The sequence below is a fragment of the Pleurodeles waltl genome, chromosome 6 (genome assembly GCF_031143425.1).
Source record: "Pleurodeles waltl isolate 20211129_DDA chromosome 6, aPleWal1.hap1.20221129, whole genome shotgun sequence".
NCBI lineage: Eukaryota > Metazoa > Chordata > Amphibia > Caudata > Salamandridae > Pleurodeles > Pleurodeles waltl.
Genome location: NC_090445.1, coordinates 1,197,219,215 through 1,197,243,197, shown reverse-complemented (window position 1 = coordinate 1,197,243,197; position 23,983 = coordinate 1,197,219,215). Strand labels below are relative to the sequence as shown.

At 42.1% G+C, this 23,983-nt stretch overlaps 1 protein-coding gene across 2 annotated transcripts in view; it reads right to left on the bottom strand.

Moving 5' to 3' along the window:
* Positions 1 to 23,983, bottom strand: part of PDLIM1 (PDZ and LIM domain 1) — a 325,465-nt gene that overhangs the window by 150,225 nt on the left and 151,257 nt on the right. For both annotated transcript variants that reach the window (XM_069240492.1, XM_069240491.1), the window contains exon 3: positions 13,115 to 13,199. In XM_069240492.1, coding sequence (XP_069096593.1) covers positions 13,115 to 13,199 — 85 coding nt within the window. The remainder of the gene's footprint in view (positions 1 to 13,114; positions 13,200 to 23,983) is intronic.

The following is a 23,983-nucleotide window of genomic DNA, read 5'->3' as shown; positions in this document are numbered from 1 at the left end:
TATGGCAGGCTTTAGACCCGTGTTCTGTCAGTACCTGTCTGCTGGGTGTAGAGTGGCAGGAGCACAGCAATGCCAGACGGCCGCGTTCAGTGGCTCGGCGGTGGGAGGGCGGGCTCCCCACTTCGCCCCCTCCGTTGCTATTCTTGCCAGGCGTCTCTCTTCCCTGAGCACTGGCTCAGTGCGGCCATGACCACGGCCACGACCTGCCACACGGCCTTCTTCTCCATCTGCGCAGTGGAGCCACTGCACCCCGGAGCGCGCTGCTGCCACCGCAACTCCCAGCCCGCGACTGAACCCAGGTGTTCCGGGGGTCACATGGGGCACCGCCGCACCATTAGATGGCTTTGTCGGGTGCTTGATCTGGTCCCAATCTACGGCCGGTGGCAAAGCTCTGATATAGAGCTCCTACACGGTATCCATCTTAACCACGCCCCCTTCAGATTCTTTTTAGTAGATTTTACTGTCTTGCAGTTGTTTGGGCATACAATTTGCTCCACTGCCTCGATAAGATAATCAATTGTTCGTAAGATAAAAATATCTGGGGCTGTTTTAGGTGCATTTAGCTATTTTTCCTTCTCCCCATGATCACCACTAAACAGTCGACTTATTTCCAACAGATGGCATTTAACATTAATTTATATAATAACTAGGGAAGTAGAGATCTAACAACAGATGTCCAGTATAATTCCAACAATTAAAACAGCTAAAAAGATTTCCTGTTATACAAAGCTGTGTGATAAGCCCTCCATTAAAGGTAAAAAAGCAAAAGGGCAAGTGTTTTGGGCAACAGATTATGATTACAAGTAAACATACAGAAAACACAGAATAAAATCAATTGCTCACCGAGAATTAGATACTGAGAGGCCTTGTGCAAGGGCAAGACATTTTCTTGTGTAAGCGAGAGTTAGCTGTGTGGGTTCTATAAGCATTATCAAACGTGCCAGCGATCACAATTTCTATGTTTTCCAACATTACCTGTATGCAGTTACCTCCTTATCATTGTTTTCACTATTTTCTGGTGAGTTACCGCTTATCACTTAGTGTGGTCTATGTGCATAGAAGCCATGCTTTGAAAACCACTTGCACCGAGTGCCCGTCACCATAAGAAATGGTGGCTGGAATCTCGGGGTGCTTGCGCTGTCTGAACTCAGGCTGCACATGCATGGAGGATACGCTACATGACAGTGCGCTGATAGTGAACTATGATTTACAACAGGCCACAAACTGACAAGTCAAGAGAAATGAGCCCCTTAGCTCTTCATCTTGGTGGTTCATGGCACCTTTTGCTAGCTGGGCAATCATGCTACAATGTTGCACCAGGCAAGACCATGCTACATGAATCGCTGATTTCAGTTGCCAAGAACTATTACTTCCTAACGTATTGTTCCATTGTTGAGACTCTTAAGATCGAGCTACAAATATCGTAATACTGGGGTTATGTGTTCTACTAAAAGTGTCTGTGAAGGATCAGGCAGTATTCTTAACAGAAGAACTGCACTTGTGTATATATATATATATATATATATATATATATATATATATATATATATATATATATATATATATATATATATATATACACACATACATATATTTATAAATGTTTTGTACATGGTATAAGATTTCCATTCTGTGAATATACATTTATTGCTAAGAGTAGGGAAGAAAAGGATATGAATCTATTTATTATTTTGCCGTTCTTTAGAAGTCAAGTAGAAAACTAGCTTCTTCCACAAAGGAGCGCATAGTGATGAAGCTTAAGGTAGTTATTAAAAACATAAGCAGAGGTTCTAGTCCATATGTTTTCGAGATATTGACATACATATGTGTTTAGTTTTCAGGAATTCAGGTTTTCCTGTTGAAGTACAGAGGTAATTATACACAGATACTGCTAAGGTATATCCAGTCACAATTTTAGTTCAGCTTAGTAAAGTGATTGAGAAGCTTCTTAAGATATTTTTTGGGTGGAGCATAGCAGTGCGCAAGCTCTGCTTTTCCAAAGTGCTGTTATCTATTTGGGCTTTTAAACGTGCCCACCGCATGCCCATCACTATCTCTCCTTCATGGGCTTGCCCTTCAAAAATACTTTGTTGTTATTGGTAAATGTTTTACGTTTGTCCCTCCTTGGGGAGGTTTGGTTACCGCCTTGGACATCGACCCTGTTACATGGCTAATTGCACTTTTGCCGATACGTTTTACTGCGAGCGAACTTCTTTTTACTTTTGTGTGTCTCCTTCATGCTCATGGCGTGGTGCTTTGAATCCACTCGCTTATGTGCAACTGTATTACTTTTAATTTTTAATTTATGTGGCAAGAAAAGTCCAGTTAGGAGTTTACAACGCTAATAGCTCTGACTCGAGCAAATGTGGAACCCAAAGCATTGCAAATGCTTGTTTTATTTTGCAGAGATCCACTACAGTCTGTAGACATTCTTTATCCCCAGAAATGGCAAGGCAGAGTGTGGAAATCTGTGTCTCTATTTCTTTCTTATCGCATTCTTTTTTCCAAGCTTCTTCTACTGGTCTTCTTTACCTCAAATAAGTGGTCATTAGCGTGAGCAGTGAGAGACAAGGAAGAGCATTGCCCCGTTTAGATCCTGTGCACAAGGTTAATGAGAACTGACACTTTCTTACTCTTTGTTCTTACATCATAAAAGCTTCTGTTTCTTATCCATTGGTTTTAAACTCACATTTTTGTAATTTCATTATACTTCTTGACCATCTTTATCATCATTTTATTTCATAAAATAAAAAAGAATTTGGGTCAGATGTATCATTATTTTGAATAGCGATTTCCTAATTGCGATTTTCTGCGAATTGCAATTAGGTAATCGCTATTTGAATGTATGAAACTCCAGGAGTTTCATTTAGTGTTTCCGATTGGCTCACAAATCGATCTACCTCATTAATATTCATGAGGTAGGTTGCAATTTTAGATCCATTAGGAAACGCTAAAATCACAGGGAATGCTGGGCTCAGCAGACCACCATGTCTGCGATAACTTTTAAATAAAGCTTTTTTTTTTTAAAATGCAGCCCGTTTTCATTCAAGGAAAAAAGGGTATGTTTGAAAGGATTTCTTTTCATTTTTTAAGAGTAGGCAGTGGTCCGTGGGACCACTGCCTGCTCTTAAACATTTTTACCTGGGGTCCCCTTTCCTTTTGCGAATGGGTTACCACCTACTTGAAGAAGGTGGTAAAATGCAAATGTTTTGCAACAGCATTTGGGTCACAAAACATTCCTACATACTGCTGCGATTCAGTATTAGGAAGGGACGCCCTTGACATGCCCCTTCCTAATATCGAATCAGTATGTATTCGCAATTCCAAAGTGTGATTCGGTAACATGTTACAGAATCGCAAATTAGAATTCATACATACCAAAATGCATTTTGATAAGGCCGTTTGCAACAGCAAAAATGCATGCTACATATGGTCTCTAGATCTTTGTAGAACAATTTCAGTTTCCCTTGTCATAGTCAACTGTTTTAGACACACCATCTGCCATTTTAATGCCTGATTATGATCCAATGTCTAGAGCTAACTTAAGGAAAGGGGGTGGGGGGCTATAGACTACCTGATTGTGAACATTTTCGACAATATTACAAAACAGCAGTGGCGGCCGGCAGCTTTAGGAGGGAGGGGGCGAGCAGGAAGCACACACACACACACTCATTCTTTCACACACAGACACGCACGCACACCCATTAACAACACTCATAACATTCAAACATGCACGCACGAACCAAACATTCATTTTAAAAGTTCACACACACACATTCTTTCACACACACACACGCACATCCATTAACAACACTCATAACATTCAAACATGCACGCACGCACCAAACATTAATTTTTAAAGTTCACACACACTCATTCTTTCACACACACATCCATAAACAACACTCCTAACATTCAAACATGCACGCACCAAACATTAATTTTAAAAGTTCACACACACTCATTCTTTCACACATGCACACACGCACATCCATTAACAACGCTCATAACATTCAAACATGCACGCATGCACCAATCATTCATTTGAAAACATCACACACACACACACTTACCTTCAGCCTTGAGGTCCCAGGAGGGTTGGAACTGCTGCCTTCCCTCATTGGCTGACCATAGGTCGGCCAATGGGGGAAGGCAGCAGTCCCAGCCTCGTCACAGAGTGGGATGGGGTCAGTGAGACTGCTGACGCCACCCCACTCTGTGACGAAGTGTCACTGATTGACACTCGCCCTGGGCGCTTCAGGGCTTAAACCTGAAGCGCCCGGGTAGAAGTCAATGGGTGACGCTTTCCTCGTCACCCAGGGGAGGGCCTCGAGGCACCTTTGCTGAGCCGAGGAGGTCACGCCCATAGGAGCTGTGACCTCCTCAGCCCAGCAAAGTTCAGCTCAGGCAGCCAGGAGTCTGCGCATATCGTGCATGTCTGCTCCTGGCTGCCTGAGCTAAAAATTAAGAGTGTCTGTCAGGCTGACCTTTGTTCAGCCTGACAGACACTCTGCATGAGGGGCAAACGTTGGGGGGGCGTGGCCCCTCTGTCCTAAAGGACGGGCCACGCCTGCAAAACAGTGAATGTCACATACATAATTCTTACTCAATAAAAGGCCTGGAGGATAACATATATTCCAGGAATAAGCCTACATATGGAAATAGTGCACATCACCAACTGCCTTATCACTGTCAAGTATCAAAACCCTGGAGTCTTGGTGGCCTATGCCAATTAAATTGTTTCTAAGTAGGCACACACCATTTTTGACACCGAGCCTGGCATGGACACCATGCTGCAAAGCATATTGCTCCGTTTGATGTTCTTCACGAGTATTCTTCATTATCTGATTAATAAAGAGATCTGCTTCTTTCTTAACTACCATGTATATTATCTATTGCTACATAAGAAACGCACTGCAGCATCTTGCCATTGACTGCCCTTGTAAAAGGTGCTGATAACATGTGTAATAGTGTATCCGTTGGCTTAGCCATAATATGATCTTACTCTGGAAATATCCTTGCTTTATCTGTTTTACTGAAGTCTCCATGTATTGTTTTTGAAACTGGCTCTTGTATATAGTCATTGTGGTGAATTACATCATTAACGAGGTGCAGAAATGGAACAACAAATTTACTTCACAATCGGTAAAAACATGTCAGGTGTACGTGTTATGATTTCTGTTGGAAAAGGGATGGTTACAGAGACTAAAAATAGGATCCAGCTCTGGCGAAGTCTGCATACTGGTCCACTGCGTAACACAGAACTGCCTCTATCCGTTTCAGCTATGATAATGGGAACTATCGCCCTGACATTTTCAGTGAATCAACATTAAAAACAAATCGTCAAAAATGATAGAACCACATTTTAAACAAAAGTATGGATAATGAACGAGTGAAACCTTAATCATATCAAAACCACATGTGGTGAAGTGTGGTACGTTGATTTCAGTCATTCAACTTGATGTGATTTAGATTCTTGGATAGATATTGGATTGATATTGTACTTCAATTAGTGCATTTAAGTGCAGGAGTGTTAAAGTGCTTCTTGCATTTGCAAAGTGTCAACAGGTTCTGTTTATGATGGATATAATGCATTACTCACTGGTAGTGGCATGTAGGGCCTCCTGTGACTTTTTATAAATTAGATGTGCTTAGAAACGGGACAGTGGGTAAAAAAAAAAGTGAGAGTAGTGCCCAACATATGTAAAAGTAGTCAGTCAGGCTGCATAGGGTGTCACGTGTTTTGAAAAACAACTGCAAAAACAAAGGGTTTTAAATCATGCCATTGCTAAGCTACTGCCATTAGCGCGTGCCTGGGACTGAAGGGTATCCTTTTCAGTACAATAATGTTATATATGTTAATTCACTTATTTAAAATACGTGGGCCTGGCTCACAGTGGGTGGGTCTTCTTGCTGCTATTACTACCTACACGTAATATGCGGGCTGGTCTCAAATAAATTGCCAATGCTGCCTTTGATTCCCAGCCCAGCCCTGTGGATGGGTGTATAATCCCAATTTCTAAGTGTGCACCCTCAATATCGACACCAGAATATCTATGAAAGCAAATATTGAGAACAAAATATTGAAAACAAAATATTGACAGGTAACTAATTCTAGATTTTGTATAACTAACAACATATTTGTACCTACGCAGCACAAACATCTTCAGGGTACATAGATATGGAGTTGGGAATAGTAAATCTTTCTTTCAATATTTTGACCTCAATATTCTTGTACCATAATATTCTGGGGTCAAAATAAAGTAGAAGATTCCCATTTCTAACGATTGTTCTTCTAACGATCTTTAGTGTACATTTCACCAAATGTACTACAGTTAATGGAAGATTGAGGTCTGAGCAGTTTTCCTAAGCATATAGTCAATATAATATAAATCTTTTAATACGGCCCACAACCCAATAAATGGTATCTAAAGTCACAACATTCTCATCCTTTTCCCCCATGCTTATTTAAAGGAACACGTTTGCTACAACATGATATGCCTAGTCTCTAGATTAAGTGCCATCTTGAGGAATTTTGGGGGCGAAACAACTTTGAATTTTCATACAGAGTTTCTGCTAATTTAAGCTTAGATTTTGCCAAACACAGTTCCTAAAATGGAGTTACACAAAAACAGTTTAAATATGCCTTGGCCATAAAAGGATGAAAAAGTTGACTGTTTGTATTGCCAATACATTAAAATCAATAAAAAGAAATATATCTTGCAAATCGCCTCAAAAATCCTTAAGGTGTCCCTGAGCAAACAGAGACCGAGTTAGAGGTACGTAGTCAGGAGAAAAGTTAAAATTACTAGTAGACAGAAGCCAGGCAGAGAAAGTTGATTTTCTCCTGGGCCCCCTTCGAAGGTGGTGGTCCTGAACAATAGCCCACATTGATCATGCCTTAAATCGATCTGTCTAGAATATACTCCACATGTAAGCACTTACCACAAAGACCACACTCCACTCACACACTTTATATTCATCTATATACCAGCATCTGAAGTGTAAGATTTCTGCCTCTCACTCCATTTCATTTCAATGGATGCCAAGCCAGAGGGACAAAAACAATAAGAGAATATCTCTGTCCCTCACTCACAACTCTTAACACTACCTATATTGACAAACAACAGACATACAAATTTCTATCCAAATCATTCCCATGAAGAAACATGCAGATCGTGCGCTTTGTTGTGTCATCACTGTTAATAAGGCATTTATAATTGAAACTACAATGCAGTACAATACACATACATTTTTGCACATAACTCAATGTCTGATAATTGGATAAAGGAAGACTGTTTTCTGCTAATGTTCACTCACTGACCCTATTCAGCAGATCTCGATTAATTTCTCTGGTCTCAAACCTAGGTCACTAGAGCTAGGGACTTTGGCGCTCAGGGTAGATATATAACCACAACACTGCAAGGGAGAGAAACAGGAGGTTTAATATCGAAACAAAGGGACTGGACACTGAACAAGTTTTAAGGGAGTGAAAAAAGGAGGGATAACTGCAGAATAATTTGGTCAGCATTGGCTCTCAAGCTGCTAATTGAAGCAGGTAGCTTAAGCAAAAATCATGGCAGAAGAACCAGACAGGGTAAAACAAGCAATGCCAAACAATGGGTCTCCTGGGTAGGCAGGAGTATGTCGTGCACACTACTTGAAGTAGCATAAACCAGCCGCCATAGGGCCAACAAAGAGGAGTTATTCCATGCATGTTTGCTGCTAGGAATTTGAACTATTTCCTTGTGTAGGTCTTGTCTGGGACAGCGCAAGTGCTTGCAAGACATTTTGTCACTTTAAAGAGTGCTTGGAGCACACCCATTGCTTCCCACTGGTTGGCCTCATCATCACTCTTATTTCCATGCTTTTGATAGTTAGCACATGTTGGTTTTATTTCGTCGTTGAGTGTGACCCTCATGGCCATGCTGGTTACTTTCTCACCGAGTGTCCTTCCGCTCTTGCACTTTAACGCTACCTTACTTTTTTATTTTGGAAAACGCACTTCTAAGTACAACATCTGTGAGGAAGCACTCCATGACACGGCATCCGTTTGTAGGCTATCCGTTCCCATCCCATGCCCTCTCCTGCTTCAAACAAGCAGAGCAGAGAAAGTTTATTTTCAGGCTAGACTATGCGTGTTCATTTTACTTTTCCGAATTTTGTTTTGCTGTATGAGATATGTTTTTCCGTGTTGCCTTTGCCCACCTCCCTCCCACCCTCATCCTATGACGTTTGACAACTCTCTCAGTATCTCCGTCTTTGTTAGTGATTCAAACACGTTGCACCATAATTGATTAGCGGGTGTAGGGTGACCAGGTGTCCCGGATTTGCCAGGACAGTCCGGTTTTTCACCAGCTGTCCGGGCAGATTTCGGGAAATTTAGCTCATGTCCCGGTTTTTAAAGAGTCGCCTGAAAACTGTAAGAAGTGATTTTTTTTGTTTTCTAAAGCAGAAATACAAAGCAGGTGTTATTGGAAAGCTATTTAATTAACAGGCATTATACTTGCTTTAAAAATGGCATTTGTGTTCTTAGTGCCTCTTCTGTTATTCTGTTGTGACGAGCGCTGTCATTCTCGGCGCTCAGTTGAAGAAAACATGTTGTCCTTATTCTATTTTTGTGAAATGTCCCGGTTTTTGGCTTTAAAATTCTGGTTACCCTAAGCGCGTGTCACTTACTGTTTTCTGACTTTTGTTGCCTGAGATGTAGGACTGAAATTATAATCTTTCATGTTGTCCTCTCGCCCTCCATTCATCTGAGTTACCTTTAACTGCTCCCTCACTCCCACCCTCGGTGTTCGAGCTTCTGCCCCCCCCCCCAACTCTCCTTCCCTAAGTCCATGTTGCATTTGCCCCCTCTTCTTCCATTTCTCTGACGTTGTTACTGCTTCAAACATGCTACACCATAGTTGTGAAAGCTTATTTTCAGAGTTTGTCACTTTTGTAGTTTTCGTTTTACTGCAGACATGATATTCTTTCATGTTGCTCTTCCTCCTTCCATCTGTCCGTGATGCCCTTACTCACCCACTCCTCCCTCCAACACTATCTCTGTGCCTTCGTCCCCTCCCTGCCACACTCCTTCCCTCTGTCCATGATGCTTTTGCCCTTCCCTTCCTTCCTCTCAGTCCCAATTGCCTCTGACCCCTCTGTAGCATCTTCATCGTTACTACTGCTTCAGAAACCCTACCATAGTTGAGAAAGTTTATTTTCAGAGTACGCATATCACTTAGGTCTTTACGGCCTTTGCTGTTTTAGTTTTATTGCACACATGATATTCATTTGTGCTGCCCTTTCTCCTTTGTGTGTTGATGCTGTCTTTACATGCTTCAGTCCATGTGCCTTTGCCCCACTTCCCTCACACCCTCAGTGGCTGTGGCTTTCGACCCCTCTCTCAAACACCATACCATATTACAAAATGACAGTGCTTACCATACCCTACTATACAATGGCAGGCTATACCATCCAATGCACTGACTTGCCATACCATATGGAGTACATGTGCCACTTACATTTTTCTGACTTTTATTGTTTTCGTTGTAGTACACACAAGATAGTGCTTCATGTTGCCCTCTCTCCCTCCATTTACGCTGACTTTACCCGCTCGCTGCCTCCCACTCTGTCTTTGTGCCTTTCCCTCACTTGCCCAACTATACCAAACCACACCGTACCATATCATACCATACCATACCACACCACACCACACTATACCAAGGCTTGTCATACATTAGTGTGCTTTCTTTTTAACCATCACCCATGCCATGCCATACAATCACATGCCATACCATGTGGAGTGAACATCACTTAAATGTTTTAGACTTATTTTTTTCTGACTTCTGACAAAAGTTAGGCAGGCATGTATATCATAGGAAAGGTGGACATGTCTGGCTCTGAGAACTGCTGGTGCTTGTACTAACTCACAAAGGAAGTGGGTGGGCAAAATAATTTTGAATAAACAGGAGGTCGCACAGTTAGATGCTGACTATTTTACCACTTGGACAAGAACAGGAGATTGCTGTCCGCAGGATTCAGTCACTGCTAGGCCAAAAAGGGGTCCTAACAAGGCAACAGAACTGGAATGGCAGGGAAGGCTAGAAGGGCAAGGAGAAGTTGCAGGCTGGAGTTCTTGGCTAAAAATAAAGAGTATGCAGTTACTAAGATATAAAAAGGAGCAGGAAGGGGTCAGAGATAACCCGACAAATCAGATCAAAGGATATGATCCGTCAGGAGCAAGGCCCCTCACACACCTAATTGGGTGTCATGCTTCATCATCAAACAGCTCTTCGTTAGTGAGGATTATTTTTGCTCTTTCCTCACTTTATTCCACAGCATCCAAGCAAGGTTAATGTAACACTTTATTTCCAATCAGCACATGGGAAAAAATAACGTATTCATAAACATATTAGAATTCATGATATTTTCCATTATGATAGCTAGGACATTTTTCATTCTCTGCCTATTTGAGCACGGAACCAAAGAACTGAAATAATGATGCTGGGTCTCTTTTCAAGTTAACAACATGTGAGGGGCTGACTTTCCAGGCAGCAGAAAAGGTGACACCATTTCCATTAGGCCTTTACAATTTTGAGCATTCAGGTTGAATTTGCTCACATTGGGCAGGGAAGAGGTCATGATTTGTTTCCAAGAGTCCATGTACAATTGCTTCAGGTCCTTCCCATGAGTATGAGGAGATATACAGACACCCAATACAGAACTGCAATACAAAGTATGCAGCTTTTCCCCCTTGGTCTGGCTCTTTGAATACACAGCTACAAGTACCCATTATGGGCTAAAACCAAAGCGAAGTGTAGATGAAGGTTTGCAGCAAAGGTCCATTGTGGCAAATGCATACAGTAAAGGAGATACACTAACAGGTTTCCCGACCAGAAGGATGATGGTGAGCAGGAGGAGCTGTAAGGAGGTGGCTCATGGCTAGGGTGCAGCCTATGGTGCCAAATGTCCCATTTGAAGTTCTGCCATTCCAATGTCACCAGTTGTCCAAAGGGCAGACACTGATTGGTGCTTAAAGGGCAAGCAAGATGGAATGTGAAGGCCAGCAGAGACAACCAAAGGCAGCCTATTGGGATCAAAGAGGTTTAAATGAGCCTTATGATCCTGCTCGCCTTGTTTTTTGGTACACAAAACATGAAGTACATTGAAATACAGAACACTATGGCCATCATCAAGAGTATTCAAGTAGCTCTGATGGGACCGGTAGCAGCAGTTACTGGCTCCATTGGAATTCCAAGTGTTTTGCTTTCACCCAAAGTTTTCAACTGCCCAAACCAGCCAAAAACTCCTGGTGAAGATCTAGGCTAAACCGAGGAATTATATGAAGAACTGGAACTGAATTAGCGATTCCCCTGTAATAACCAATTTGTATGTGGACAGCCAGGGTCCATCTGAAAACGGGGCTACATTTCCCCACCTCCAGAGGTACCAGTGGCCCTGGTATACATAAGTCATGAGGGGTGGGGGAAAGTCTTACTAATTTCTCAGACCTCTTGTAATCAGGGTTTATAGAATAAAGAAAAAAAGAAAATATAAAAACAGCAGTGATTTCACAATCTTCTTTTTAACGGAAATATATAACCAAAATATTTTCTTTTACATCGACCATTACAAAAACGTCTAATACCATCTACTGTGCAACGTCCTAATCTAGGATTTATAAAACATACATAAACACAAAATTAAAAGAGAAGCAAAATTAAATGTATACAACATCGATAAATACACATCACTGCATTTATTCTATACTTCCATTCCTTTCTTATTCATTCAAGTATTACATTGTGCCCAAACTTATATCACTCTTCATTATTTATTCTCTTACGCATAATGTCCTCATTTTTAAATAAGACCACCGTATTCACTAACCAGTTTTACACTAACAATTTGAATTTGTTTTTCCTCACCTTCCAGATTTACTTTGTGGCCACAATCAATGCTCTTTTTCACCATAACTGCTATTTACTCTGTATCTTAAGTAGTTCCTCATAATCATGAACTAGAAAATACTATACTGCAAGAAGGAAAACAGCTTTCAAAACATATGCTGGACAATAAACAAAAATCAGCCTTGGTAAACCTTTTCATATCAGCCCCACTGTGGGAAGCAGCAATTGGAATGGGGACATGGGGGTATTATGGTTGGGACATAGTGACCCACTAATTTCTGAAAGCAGTCTTATACCCTCTGGCCAACTGGGAAAACGACAGAGTGGCTAAAATAGTCAGTCCAGCCCTGCTTAAAACCACATATACTCACACATATTTGCACAATGATTAAACAAGATACGCCGCACTGCGGGCTGAAAATGACCTTTAGAGCCAAATATGTACCCACTCATCATGCTGGACATTAGCCAGCCTTCCACTAATAGATAGCATATGACTCACTGTGTCTTCCTTCACCTCATCTGCCAGAAAATCACATTATTCAAGAAGCCAAATAGTGTCCAAAATAGCAGGAATAGAATTCTTGGCTGTGTATATCATAAGTACAAATCTAATGTACAACTGTGAAAAGTAGTAAAAAAATGAGGACCACTTTTTATCTGTGTTGCCATAGTCCCATTCCTCAGACCATTTAATGTGTAATTTCCCCAGTACTTCTACGTTCCCCAAATTACCTTAAACCATTTTTAACTACTGATGCAGCTGAATTTTTTTTTGAATTAGGATGGAGTAAAAACAATCTCTCACATTCTTACCAATAAATATAAGGCCTCTTCCCTTGTTCTTACAAACATAACAAAACATAGGGAATGCAATTTAAGCTTTCTTGGGAGCATGTGGAAATTATCAAAAACATAAATCTTATTAACTGTCTGTCCCATTGTAATGATTAATAGCACATCTTTTAACACTCTGAAGTTGCTCATTAGTAGTACCACATGTCAGAGTAATCCCCAATAAATAAAATAATGCTAGGTTTAGTGACACATGACAGCATATAAGTAGAATACATTCTACATTTTATGAACTATTTGTAAAACTATTTTTAATTGTGAACTTGTAAACTAGAAAAATAACAATTTAATGAACACAAAAGGTGCTAGGTCATTGGATGTCTCCAACAAATTTCAAAGAACGAACATAAGGGTGTGTTTACCTGTGGCTGAGATGATAGGTTCATCTTGTACGGATGTGTTTTTCCATCTTCGGACATAATTGGATTCCAAATCTTTGACTCAGCCCTAAAGATGAGGACCAATTATTATAATTAAAATATATCACCAACAAATAGAAAGGTTACAATGCTCACACACCGACAGCCGATTCTTAGAGAGCCTTCCTGACAATGGCTGGCAGCCCAGAAAGAACTGACTTGTGGCTTAAGTCCACATACACAAATATGGTAAGAGTTGTCTATGCACGCTGGTTAAACCTTTGTGAGAACACTGTAGCTCAAAAGGCGGTGATTCTGTGTAGCAACCATAAATCTGACATCAATAGAATAGTAAATTAAAAATTTAGATATGCAGCTATATTTTTTTAAAGTATTTATCGAAGTATTTTCAGCTATAGTTTTGAACAAAAGAATATTTCGGCTGTGTGACAAAAATGTTTTTAGCACTGAGATAACTGTATTTCAAATATACATTTTTCATTGGCTTTCACTAGGTTGTGGGCTGCACAATATTTCTCTCGTGTCGAAAACCTGCTTAACCAAACTGGCCATCTACTATGGGCCTGGCATTCTAACAGCAACATATCCAGCAGAAAGCAAGTAAAGAAGCCCAAATAGATCACCTGCTGATCTCATTGAGAGGATCATGTTTTTGCCAATCCATCAATGCAACACAAATTCTGATACAATGAACAGGGACATCAACTGGTAATTACTTGGGCTTCATTGCGGAACATCATTCCTTTGATCTCTATACCACTTTAGAGAGATACAAACCCATATGCAAATCAGTCTTGGCACTGCTCCCCTAGGACGAGTCCACCTTGAACTGTCAAAGCTGGTCCTAACTATACGGGCCTAGGAACAAGGATTAAGGTATGTTATGATAACTAGTTGTTGTAAAGTGTGCATCTGCCTTTGGCATGGATTTATGGTGCTTAAGGTTGCTGTGCCAAAGGAAAAGCTTCCAAGGCAACTACAAAGGATTGGCTTTAGGGTAGTGCCGGTAAGGCAGTGCTGGGCGCTGACCTGGTGGTGGGGTACTGACCTGGTTTGGGGGGTGGGGGTGGTTGAGCAAAAACATATGATTTTAAGACACCGGCTGCATATTTCCTTGTGTGTCCAGCTTTCAGGCAGCAACGGAAATGCTAGAGAAAGAGACTGGAGTTTTGTCTAGTGGCAGCTTTCACTCATCAGAAAGTAGCGCAGAGAGTTAATATGACTGCTGCAAAGAACAGAGCTGTATTTTATTCCGATAACTGAGTGGATTAGTAAAGCCAGCTTTTACCTGAGCTTTAGAACAAATGAAACGTGCGTGAGAGAAGGGATATGGAGAGATGAAAGGCACTTTTGCCAGATGGCAGGGAGGAAATCTAAGGAGGAGGTCATGTGGGGCAGGGAAGAAGGGGGACAAACTAGATTGTTTTACCCGCTCCACCAGCCCTTAAGCTGGCACTGCAACTACATTTCCAGTCACCAGACAATGGTTTCACTCAAGCTGGACATAGAGCATTTTATTTATTTCTCTGTTGAATATGTTGAAAAAACAGGTTGTCTAATTGGATATCACAAGCTAAAAGTGTGCCACTGACACCGTCATGAGATGTTTCTGGAAAGTGAAGCAAGCCCAGGGACAGTTTTGAAAACAGATAGCGTGCATGAGCACATTCTGATTCAAATACCGTGAGGAGTGACTTTCTTTGGGATCCCACAACAGATAATAGGAATAATGTGTGCCTCAGATTGCTGTCACATTTAAACATGTTTAAGAGAATTTTGCCTTCTGTAATGGAAGCCTTGACATAGAGGAGTCCCAACCTTTTGACGTCTATGGATCCCCAGTTTATCATTACTGGAATCCAGGGACCCCCCACTGAATCATTACTGCAAGCCAGGGACCCCAGCCTAACGCATTCATCAAACACATACCCAAATGATAACACATTTTATTTAATTTGCAAACAAATATAAATTAAAAAAAATAATAAAAAATCATTTAAATATGAAAGTTGGATTTTTTCTAAATTCAACTGAAGCCACTAATCGTCCATACTATATTTTGTTTGATGCACCTCCACTGCTCCCACTAATTAATCTGAGGATACCACTTTAAGTGATAGCCTCCAATGTCAAATTCGTTGACATTTACAGTACATTTTAAAATGTTCAAGTGTACATTTAGCCACTTTATTTATTTACACTTTATTAATCTGTTAATATTATTTCATTTTCTAAGCAGTTGTGGACCCTCTGAGGAGGCTGTGCAGACCCGCAGAGGTCCCCGAACCACAGGTTGGGAACCAGTGACAGAGGGCGGATGGGACGATTAAACACTGGGATAGTTTTGAAAATCGAAAATGATTACTATGCGGCAAATGAGGTTTATTGAAGACTCCATGGCAAAAAGCTTCTGCTACAATGCTTGCATGGGTAATGCATTCCACAACAAGGTGGAATTAACAGACAACGCGCTTAACAGTGTCAGGCTGTTGTTTACAAGTCAAAGCTTCAGTTTTACTTGGCCGTGGGCAGAGAACGGAATAAATGTACTTTTATACAGAGCATCTTTAGAGAATGCTGAACATGATGTGTAATTTTGCTAAAGAAAAATAGATTGACCATGAATTATATGTTTTTTTAAATGTTACACCCTGTACCAACATACCTTATTTGGATTAATGATCACAAGCGTACATGCCAAAGCTTCTTAGCGCCAAAAGAATACAGATAAAAAAAAGATAACAAACCAAACTACTTGACAAAATGGGTTTTCAGCGCCTTAAAAAATAGGGGAGCAGATAACGTAATCAAACATATTTAATTGGGAAGCTTATTCTATTATCTGGCAGATATTACAGAGAAGGGTCGATCAACAAAGCTCTCAGTATGAGCTTTTGGGATGTCACTTATCCAAGGGTTCTCGGTCTTAATCTTGCTGGTACATATAGCAAAAAAATCACCACGAGAAACAGCGGTGCTGAGACATGAAGAGTACAATGAACATTATCTGAGACTTAAACAGAATACGAGTCCTTTTGGGCACCCAATGTAAATACCTCAGAATAGTAGTGTTTTGCTGAGAACATGGAATGCCAGATATAACACAGGTGGCACCATTTTATAGTATTTGGAGCGGGGTAAGTGACTTTTAAGTCACTCCCAGGCATCAAACGTTCCTTATGTCCAGGTATGACAGCACTAATGCTTGAATCGCATGCAGATCATCGCTACTGCCCATGAAGGGAAGAATCTGGCAATGTTAACTGCCAGAATTTGTTTCTGGCTACTATTGACACCTGATGCTCCGATGACAGATCTGCATTGAGATGGAAGCCGGGACTGTGAACAGTATGAATGGTGTTCAGACACAGGCCCATAATTACTGGTCAGACAGATAAGTGGAGTTTTGAGATGTCATTTCCACCAATCAGAAATTTGGCCTCCACTGTTTATTTTTCTTATTTTTTTTATTTGTATATCGCACAAGAGGGATACATAAGAGCCAAACATCATCCTTGACGTCTATACAATTCATTATCCTGATTCATACAATACAAACATTACATAGTGACTAATTTCAAATTTATTTCCCTAAGCACACTTCCTGCTACTCATTCTTTAACCATTGTGACGGCGGGTCCACATTTTTACTCCCCCCTCTTTCTGCCGGCCTTACCCTAGCTTGCATACAAGCTACTTTCCAAATAATACATCGAAAGTATTTGGGCCAAGCACTGATAATAAGTTGGAGGATCAGGCTTTAGCCAATCTGATGCAGTACAGCTCCGTATCGCAGCCATAGCCAAAAACACAAACCACTGAGATTGACCCCCACACACCTCTTCGTCTATCCCTAATAATACGAGTTAAACAAACTTCCTGGTGCAAGACAGATGCCAAAAACTTAGTTATATCTGTTTTGAGTGCTACAAGCCTGTCACAGCTATAAAACATAAGGCATAAGTTTGCTTTTGCACGGTTACACTGTTGGTAAGTAACACCAGCTGTCCTTCCCCATTTAGATGTTTTGGCTGAGATATGATATACATTGAATAGCATCTTATAATGCTGAGCTTGTGGCCCAGCTAGGAGTAATACCAGCTGGCCCATTTCCAAAGAAGCTAGAAACGATGTTTCACTGGAACCATTTCGTCATCTCCAATTCTCTGCTTGTTTCCCCAGATCATCTTGCATAGAGTTCAGCAGGGGCTGATAGAGATTACTTATATTACAATCTGTTGGGCTCTCAAGCAGCTCCATCACTGCAACTTTCTCCTCGCAAGGACTCTCCCTAGAATCAGGTAACAAGAAATATCTTATCGGTAGGAATTTAAAGAAGTCCTTACTATCAAGAGAGAATTCCTCGTTCAGGTCTCCGAGGAAGATTTAGTTTGTCTGTCAAAGAAAAACATCATCTGATGTTCAAGTTCCTCCTTGTGACACTTTTATATAGTAATTGTGACAAAAAATCTCAGGAAGAATTGAGTTTTTCCCCAATGGGGTATAGTAGCTAAACCAACCAATTTCTGTTCTGCGCTTCACCTGACACCATAATTTGAATGCAGGCCTTACTGTTTTATATTTAACCTTTTTAAAGAAGCTTGGCTGCACTATTCTAAAAAAGGCAGCATTAGCATCCCCAGATCATTGTCTATATGGACGGAGGGGCTTCCTAACGATTTGCCAGAGTAATCGGGTATAATTCATGTTTGAATACATTGCAAGAAGGCAGCCCAATAGTATAAGGTGAAATTAGGGACTGCCCAACCTCCCCTCTCCCTTGGTAGCACTGGATAAAGACCATATAAAACTACTATCTCTTCCATTCCTTTGAACCAGTTTTGTCCAAATTCCAGTGGAATGGTCTTCAAGAAACACAGAACCCTTGGGAGGAAGAACTTTTTAATAACATTACATCACACTACTATCGAAAAATGTAAGTTATTCATGCAGTGTAGTTCTCTCTTAGTCTTAGCTAACACTGGGGCAAGATTATCTTCCACTATAGTATCAAGGCTGGCTATTAACTTGAATCCCAGATATTTGACTTGCTCAGTCTTCCGTTCATCCTCCAAACATATCCATTCATTAGTCATTATCTGCCACTTGGCCTTGTTTAACAGATAACCCGACACCTTGACAAATCTTAAAAAAAAAATTCTCTATCTCTATTAATGTTGTCACAGGATCTGGTGTTACTACAGTGTTATCATCTGCGTACGCTAGTGTTTTGACATCCACCACGGGCATTTCAATTGGAGTGATTAACTTGTTGTTTAACAACATTCTGATTAGTGGGTCAATATATAATGCAAAAAGCAGAGGTAAACAGGGACACCCCTGCCGTGTGTCCCTTGAAATTGAGATGGCTTCAGATTCCGATCCTGCTATTTGCAATCTTGCAGTGGGATTCTTATATAAGACCTGAATAGCCCCAATAAATCCGGGGTCTATGTTGTTCTTCTGAAGCACCATCTATAAATAAGTACAGGTCACTCAGTCAAAACCTCTCTCAGCATCCAATAAAATCAGTGACATAAGAGCCCTAGGGACCTACATTGCACCAAACAGAGCTATAACCTGCATGACATGATCAGTAGCCCCCCCTTCCCTGGGATAAAATCGTGCTGCCAAGGGGAAACCAATTTTCTTATCACCATACTCAATCTGGTGGCAAGAACCTTCGCATAGAGTTTAGCGCCTCCATAAATTAGAGGGATAGGCCGATAGGTGCCAGGTTTCAGAGGGTCCTACTCTTTTTTCAAAAAGACAATAATATTCGCTATCAGCCATGATACGAGGGCTTGAGAGCCACCTTGAACAACCTTAAATAGTGTGAGAAGCTTGTTTCTCAATTCCAAGACAAATACCTTAAACATTCTAAAGGGATCTTATCTGGTCCTGCAGCCTTTCCACTAGGCAGTGAGCTCAATGCTACTTCAATCTTATCAATGATCATCGGAGCCGCAAGCTGCCGCCTTTCATCTTCATGCAACTGCCCACCGGGGATATTGCCCAGATATTGATTTTTCTCATATTCTGCTGTATTGGCATCTTGCTGATATAAGTTCTGATAAAATTCCCTAAACACCCTAAGACCTGCAGAATTTCCTCTCACCAAGTGTCCATTTCTATCCCTGACTTCGCTAATAGAACCATAAGTCATCTTTTGCCTTGTTCTGAAAGCTAATAATTTGCTGACCCTTTCACTGAATTCATAAGATTCCTGGTGACGCACCTCAAACTTAACCGCAACCCTCTCCAAATAAGATTGGGTGAATCTAGCCTTCACCACGGATATTGTGTTTAAAACCTCATGCAAAGATAAACCATTTCTAACTACCGCCACTATCTGAGACTCCAGTGTCACCAACTCTGCCTGAGCTGCATTCATTTGTTGGAAGTGCACTTTCTCCTTATTTAAACAAAACTGAGAGTCTCACCTCTTATTCCTGCCTTAAGGGCATCCCAGATCACATTGCTGGGGGCACTCCCATAATTAATTTCCCAAAAATCTGGTATCTATTTCTTCATGTGCTAAATATATTACTGATCTAACAGTAGCCCCCTGTCGAATGACCATGTCTTGGGATAATGTTCTTTGTGCACTAAGGGGCTATGGTCGGACATAATTCTTGGGTCTTTTTCAATCATTAGCCCCCCACACTCTATACTAAAAAATAATCTAACTTAACATGTTTCTTGTGGGGGAAGGAGAAAAATGTAAAACATGGGTCGGGAGCCTTACATTGCTGCCAAACATCTACAAGTCCATGACTCAATACAAGGGTCTGAACTGCATGGAAAACTCGGGGTTTTCCCACTCGTATCACCCAAGATTCTGGATAGATGAGTTGCTATTGATACAAATATTCGGACCCCCACATACAATGATCGGCATTGCACATGCCGCTAATTCAATATTAATAAAAACAATTATTTCCAGATCGCCCAGGTTAGATCCATAAATTGAACATAATGTAAACTTGACCCTACCAATTGAGCATTTTAGAATCACCCAGCGGCCTAATTTGTCAGTGGATTTCCTTGTCATTTCTACTGATCTATTGCGTGTCACTACCACTGCTCCTTTAGTCGTTGTCCCCTGTCTACTGTAGGCCAGTAGGTCATAGCTGGGAAATTCCAGCACATGTTTCTTGGAGCCTGTAATATGTGTCTCCTGCATACAAATGATATCTGCCCTGAGTATTTTTTGCCTTTCAGCCACAAAGCGCCTTTTTTTTTAAATGTCATTTAACCCACAAATATTTAGTGGAGCGATGCGCAAGCTACTTACTCATGCCATGTTAGTGTATATACTGTCACCCAAACAAAAAAATACAAATACATCTGCTCCACGTCAGCTGTCAGTAAGGATTTACCGGATTTGAACCTTTTACCTTTTGTGCGCCCCCACCGCTCTCCCACCCCAACCCCGCCAATCTCATCAGTTCCTCCATACCCACTCCTCACCCCAAACCCCTGGCAAACTACTCCCCCCAACCCAGCCCCAATCCAGCAATGAGGCTGCCAGACTGCTAGGTCTGCAAGATAGACTGCTTGCCCCTCCCTCCCCCAATACACCTATATCCAACCCTTTAGCCTTTGATCCAGTTTATCTTCCTATGCAGTCACTAAAAAGTGGTCCCTTTCCTCCTGAAACAACCCATTTCCCTTTAGGTGACTACCACTTATACATTATCCGTTGTCCACAGTTTAGGTTAGCTTGTCCATTGATCGCTGATGAAAACATGCGCACAGTGCCTTTATACACGATCTTTAAATGGGCAGGGTTCAGTAAGTAGGCTTCCGACCCGCTCTCCTGAAAGGTGTAAATCAATTGCCTCAGTCGCCACCGTCTCTCCACAGTAGCATAGCAATAATCTGAACGAGAAAAGAAAGAGATCCCCTCAAAGGTTCTCTTTGAATCGGGACAAGCCTTCTCAAACACAGCTTGCCATAATAAAGTACACAATGATAACCCTAGGTTGCTTCTGATTTTCAGTAGATTCATCTCTTGGTTTTTTCAAAAGAAGCGGAAACCGATGGACTGTCTGTATATCAAGTTCCCAATTCCAGTTTTCGAGCTCCAAAAAGGCGCATCAAAATAATTTAATTACGTAAGCCAGCATATCTTGGCCTTCCACTCCTTCTTTAATCTCTAGAATCCACAGTTTGTTATGGCACTACCGATTTATAAAATCCTCCATCTTCCACTGAATATCTGAAATCTGTGATTCATGCATCGCAGAGTGCTGCACAACAGTGCTAACATCGGACTCTAGTGCAGTGACACGGGTCTCAATAGCGGTTATACGTTCTCCATTCTGAGCAGACCTTGGCAATTCTCACTGATGTTTGAAGCTGCTTATTAGCAATCCTGGCCTTCCTGCTGTCGCTTTGAGTATGCACATGCTGTTGCATCATTGTCCGGTAAATTAAGTCAAGCGAGGGGGACTCTAAGGGTCCTGAGGGACATGAAGAGGAGCTTGGCATGGGCCCATCAAACTTTGTGTAAATTTGCTAAGTCAATGTATAATCCCATTGCATCCCCCTTGTCCCACTTGTGGACTTTTTCCTCTCCGCCTTCCCTTTTCATAACTTTCCAGAGCCAGCTTTATTTGCCCTTTTTTCACAAATTGTCTCACTTATGCCCAACACAGAGGTACTATAACTCCCATTAAAGTCTTCTGGTGACGAGCTAGTCATCGGTATCCCTGGACCAATCTGAAACATTTCCGGCTGCACATATAAGTCCCGAGCTGTCCGATCTGCATTGGTTCCTTCAATTAGATTAGAATCACCGCCTTTCACTGCTTCTAGCTGTCAGTCCCTCAGAGAAGACAAAATCATACTGGCCGCCCCCCTCCCTGGTAATGTCACTGAACATTTTGCCCGGCTTTAAAGATGTCTGCTGTCATATCCTGAACATCCCCCCCCCCCACATCACAGCCCACCTGAGAGACCTACACTGGCTCCCAGTCGACAAGAGAATCACGTTCAAACTCCTCACCCATGCTCACAAGGCCAACACCAGGCCAGAATACCTCAACAGACGGCTCTCCTCTACACCCTGACCCAACAGCTTCCCTCTGCCGACCTTGCTCTCGCCACCGTCCCACGCATCCACAGAACGACCGCCAGTGGCAGCCGCCAAGATGTGGAGCACTCTTCCCATCCTCCTGCATCAGACACAGGACCTACTTACCTTCAGGAGACATCTCAAGACATGGCTGTTCGAGCAAAGGCAGCCCGACTCCGCTCAGCGTCTTGAGACCCTCACAGGTGAGTAGAGCGCTTTACAAATACTCTGAGTGATTGGTTGATTAACCATCCTCCTACACGCTGCACAGTATTGTTTAATCCAGCCTCTGTGCAGGCAGCCTCAGCCAGAGACGGTCCTTTATCTGAGCGGGGTCCCCTGGGTTTAACTGCTTGATTCAGCCCGGTGCTAGCAATAGTTTCTAGCGGCAGAGGAAGCTGTTTCTGCTCATTTGTAACAGCACCTGCTCTCCACCGAAAGCTTTGAAGAACTGTTGGTGCCATGCTGAACCAGCAAACTCACCACCGTTTGCTCTCCAGTCAGTCACCACCACAGGGCAAGTCACCGTGCAGCAGCCCCCAGCCTTTGCACTTGCCAGTTGTGAATAGGCGACCATCGCTCCTTCACAGGTCCGCGATAATCACTGCATACCCAGTTTTGTAATATCGCTAGCCCAAAGACTACAAAGGCAGCAGCAAGGCCCTCCATTACGGGAAGGACAGATCACCTTTCCGAGTTAAGCAGGTAGGTGAGCTGGGGGAGCAGGGACTCGTTCTATAATGTTTGAAGCAGAATAGTCATAATTGTTGTCATGCGCTGTGGAGAGGTCCAATAGGACCAGAGTGTGCGTACTCTACCTATCCTATGGCTTAAATTGTTGTGAACATAAAGTACCACCAACTGAGTACTGTGGGCAACTCAAAAAAAGGCCCGGTCAGGGTGGAGCAAATTATTAGTCTCAACTGAAGTTTGTAGCTGTTAAATAAAAATGTTTCAAACACCTTCACAAGGAATGGAAGAATTAAACTGCCCAACAGTTGTTTGGATCTGAAGGAGATAGCCTGAGAGTCCTTAAAGCGCTTAAGTGCTGCATCTGCTTTGTCTCCGAAGAGACGGGTGCCATCAAAAGCATGTCCCTTAAAGATTGCTGGACATTCCCTAAAAAGACAGACATCCTCAACCAGGCAAGGTGGCTCAAGGCCACTGTTGATGCACCTGATCTACCTAGTGAGTCTGTCATATCTGGTCCAAAACGATCATGAACTTTGCTGCATCTCTCCCATCTGTAACACCCTGGGAGAGAACCGCCCGGGCCTCCTCTGGGACTCGGGGCAGCACTTGCATGACCGTATTCCAGAGAGTATGGGAGTATCAGCCCAAAAGGCATGCCGTGTTCACGGACTGCACTGCTAGACTGGCAGAAGAAAACATTTTCTTCAAAAAGATTGGATAACTTTGGGATTCCCTATCCCGGGAAGCGGAAGGGAATGCACCAGATGATGAAGAAGCCTGGATCACAAGGCTCTCAGGAGTAGCATGTTGGGTCAGGAATTTTGGGTTGGTTGTCGCAGGCTGATGGCAGCGGGCAACCATCTATTCACAGAAGCCCCTGTGCTGGCTTTGGAGCAGGTATCCAGTAGGATGTCCATAAGGGCTTCATTAAAGGGAAGGAGGGGTTCCGAACTGGAAGCCCCAAGTTGAATCACCTTGGTCAGGAGGTTAGTCCTGACTTTCACAGAAGGAAGCTCGAGATCCAAAATTTCAGCAGCCCTTATTACCACCATGGAGTATGAAGCTCCCCCCTCCGT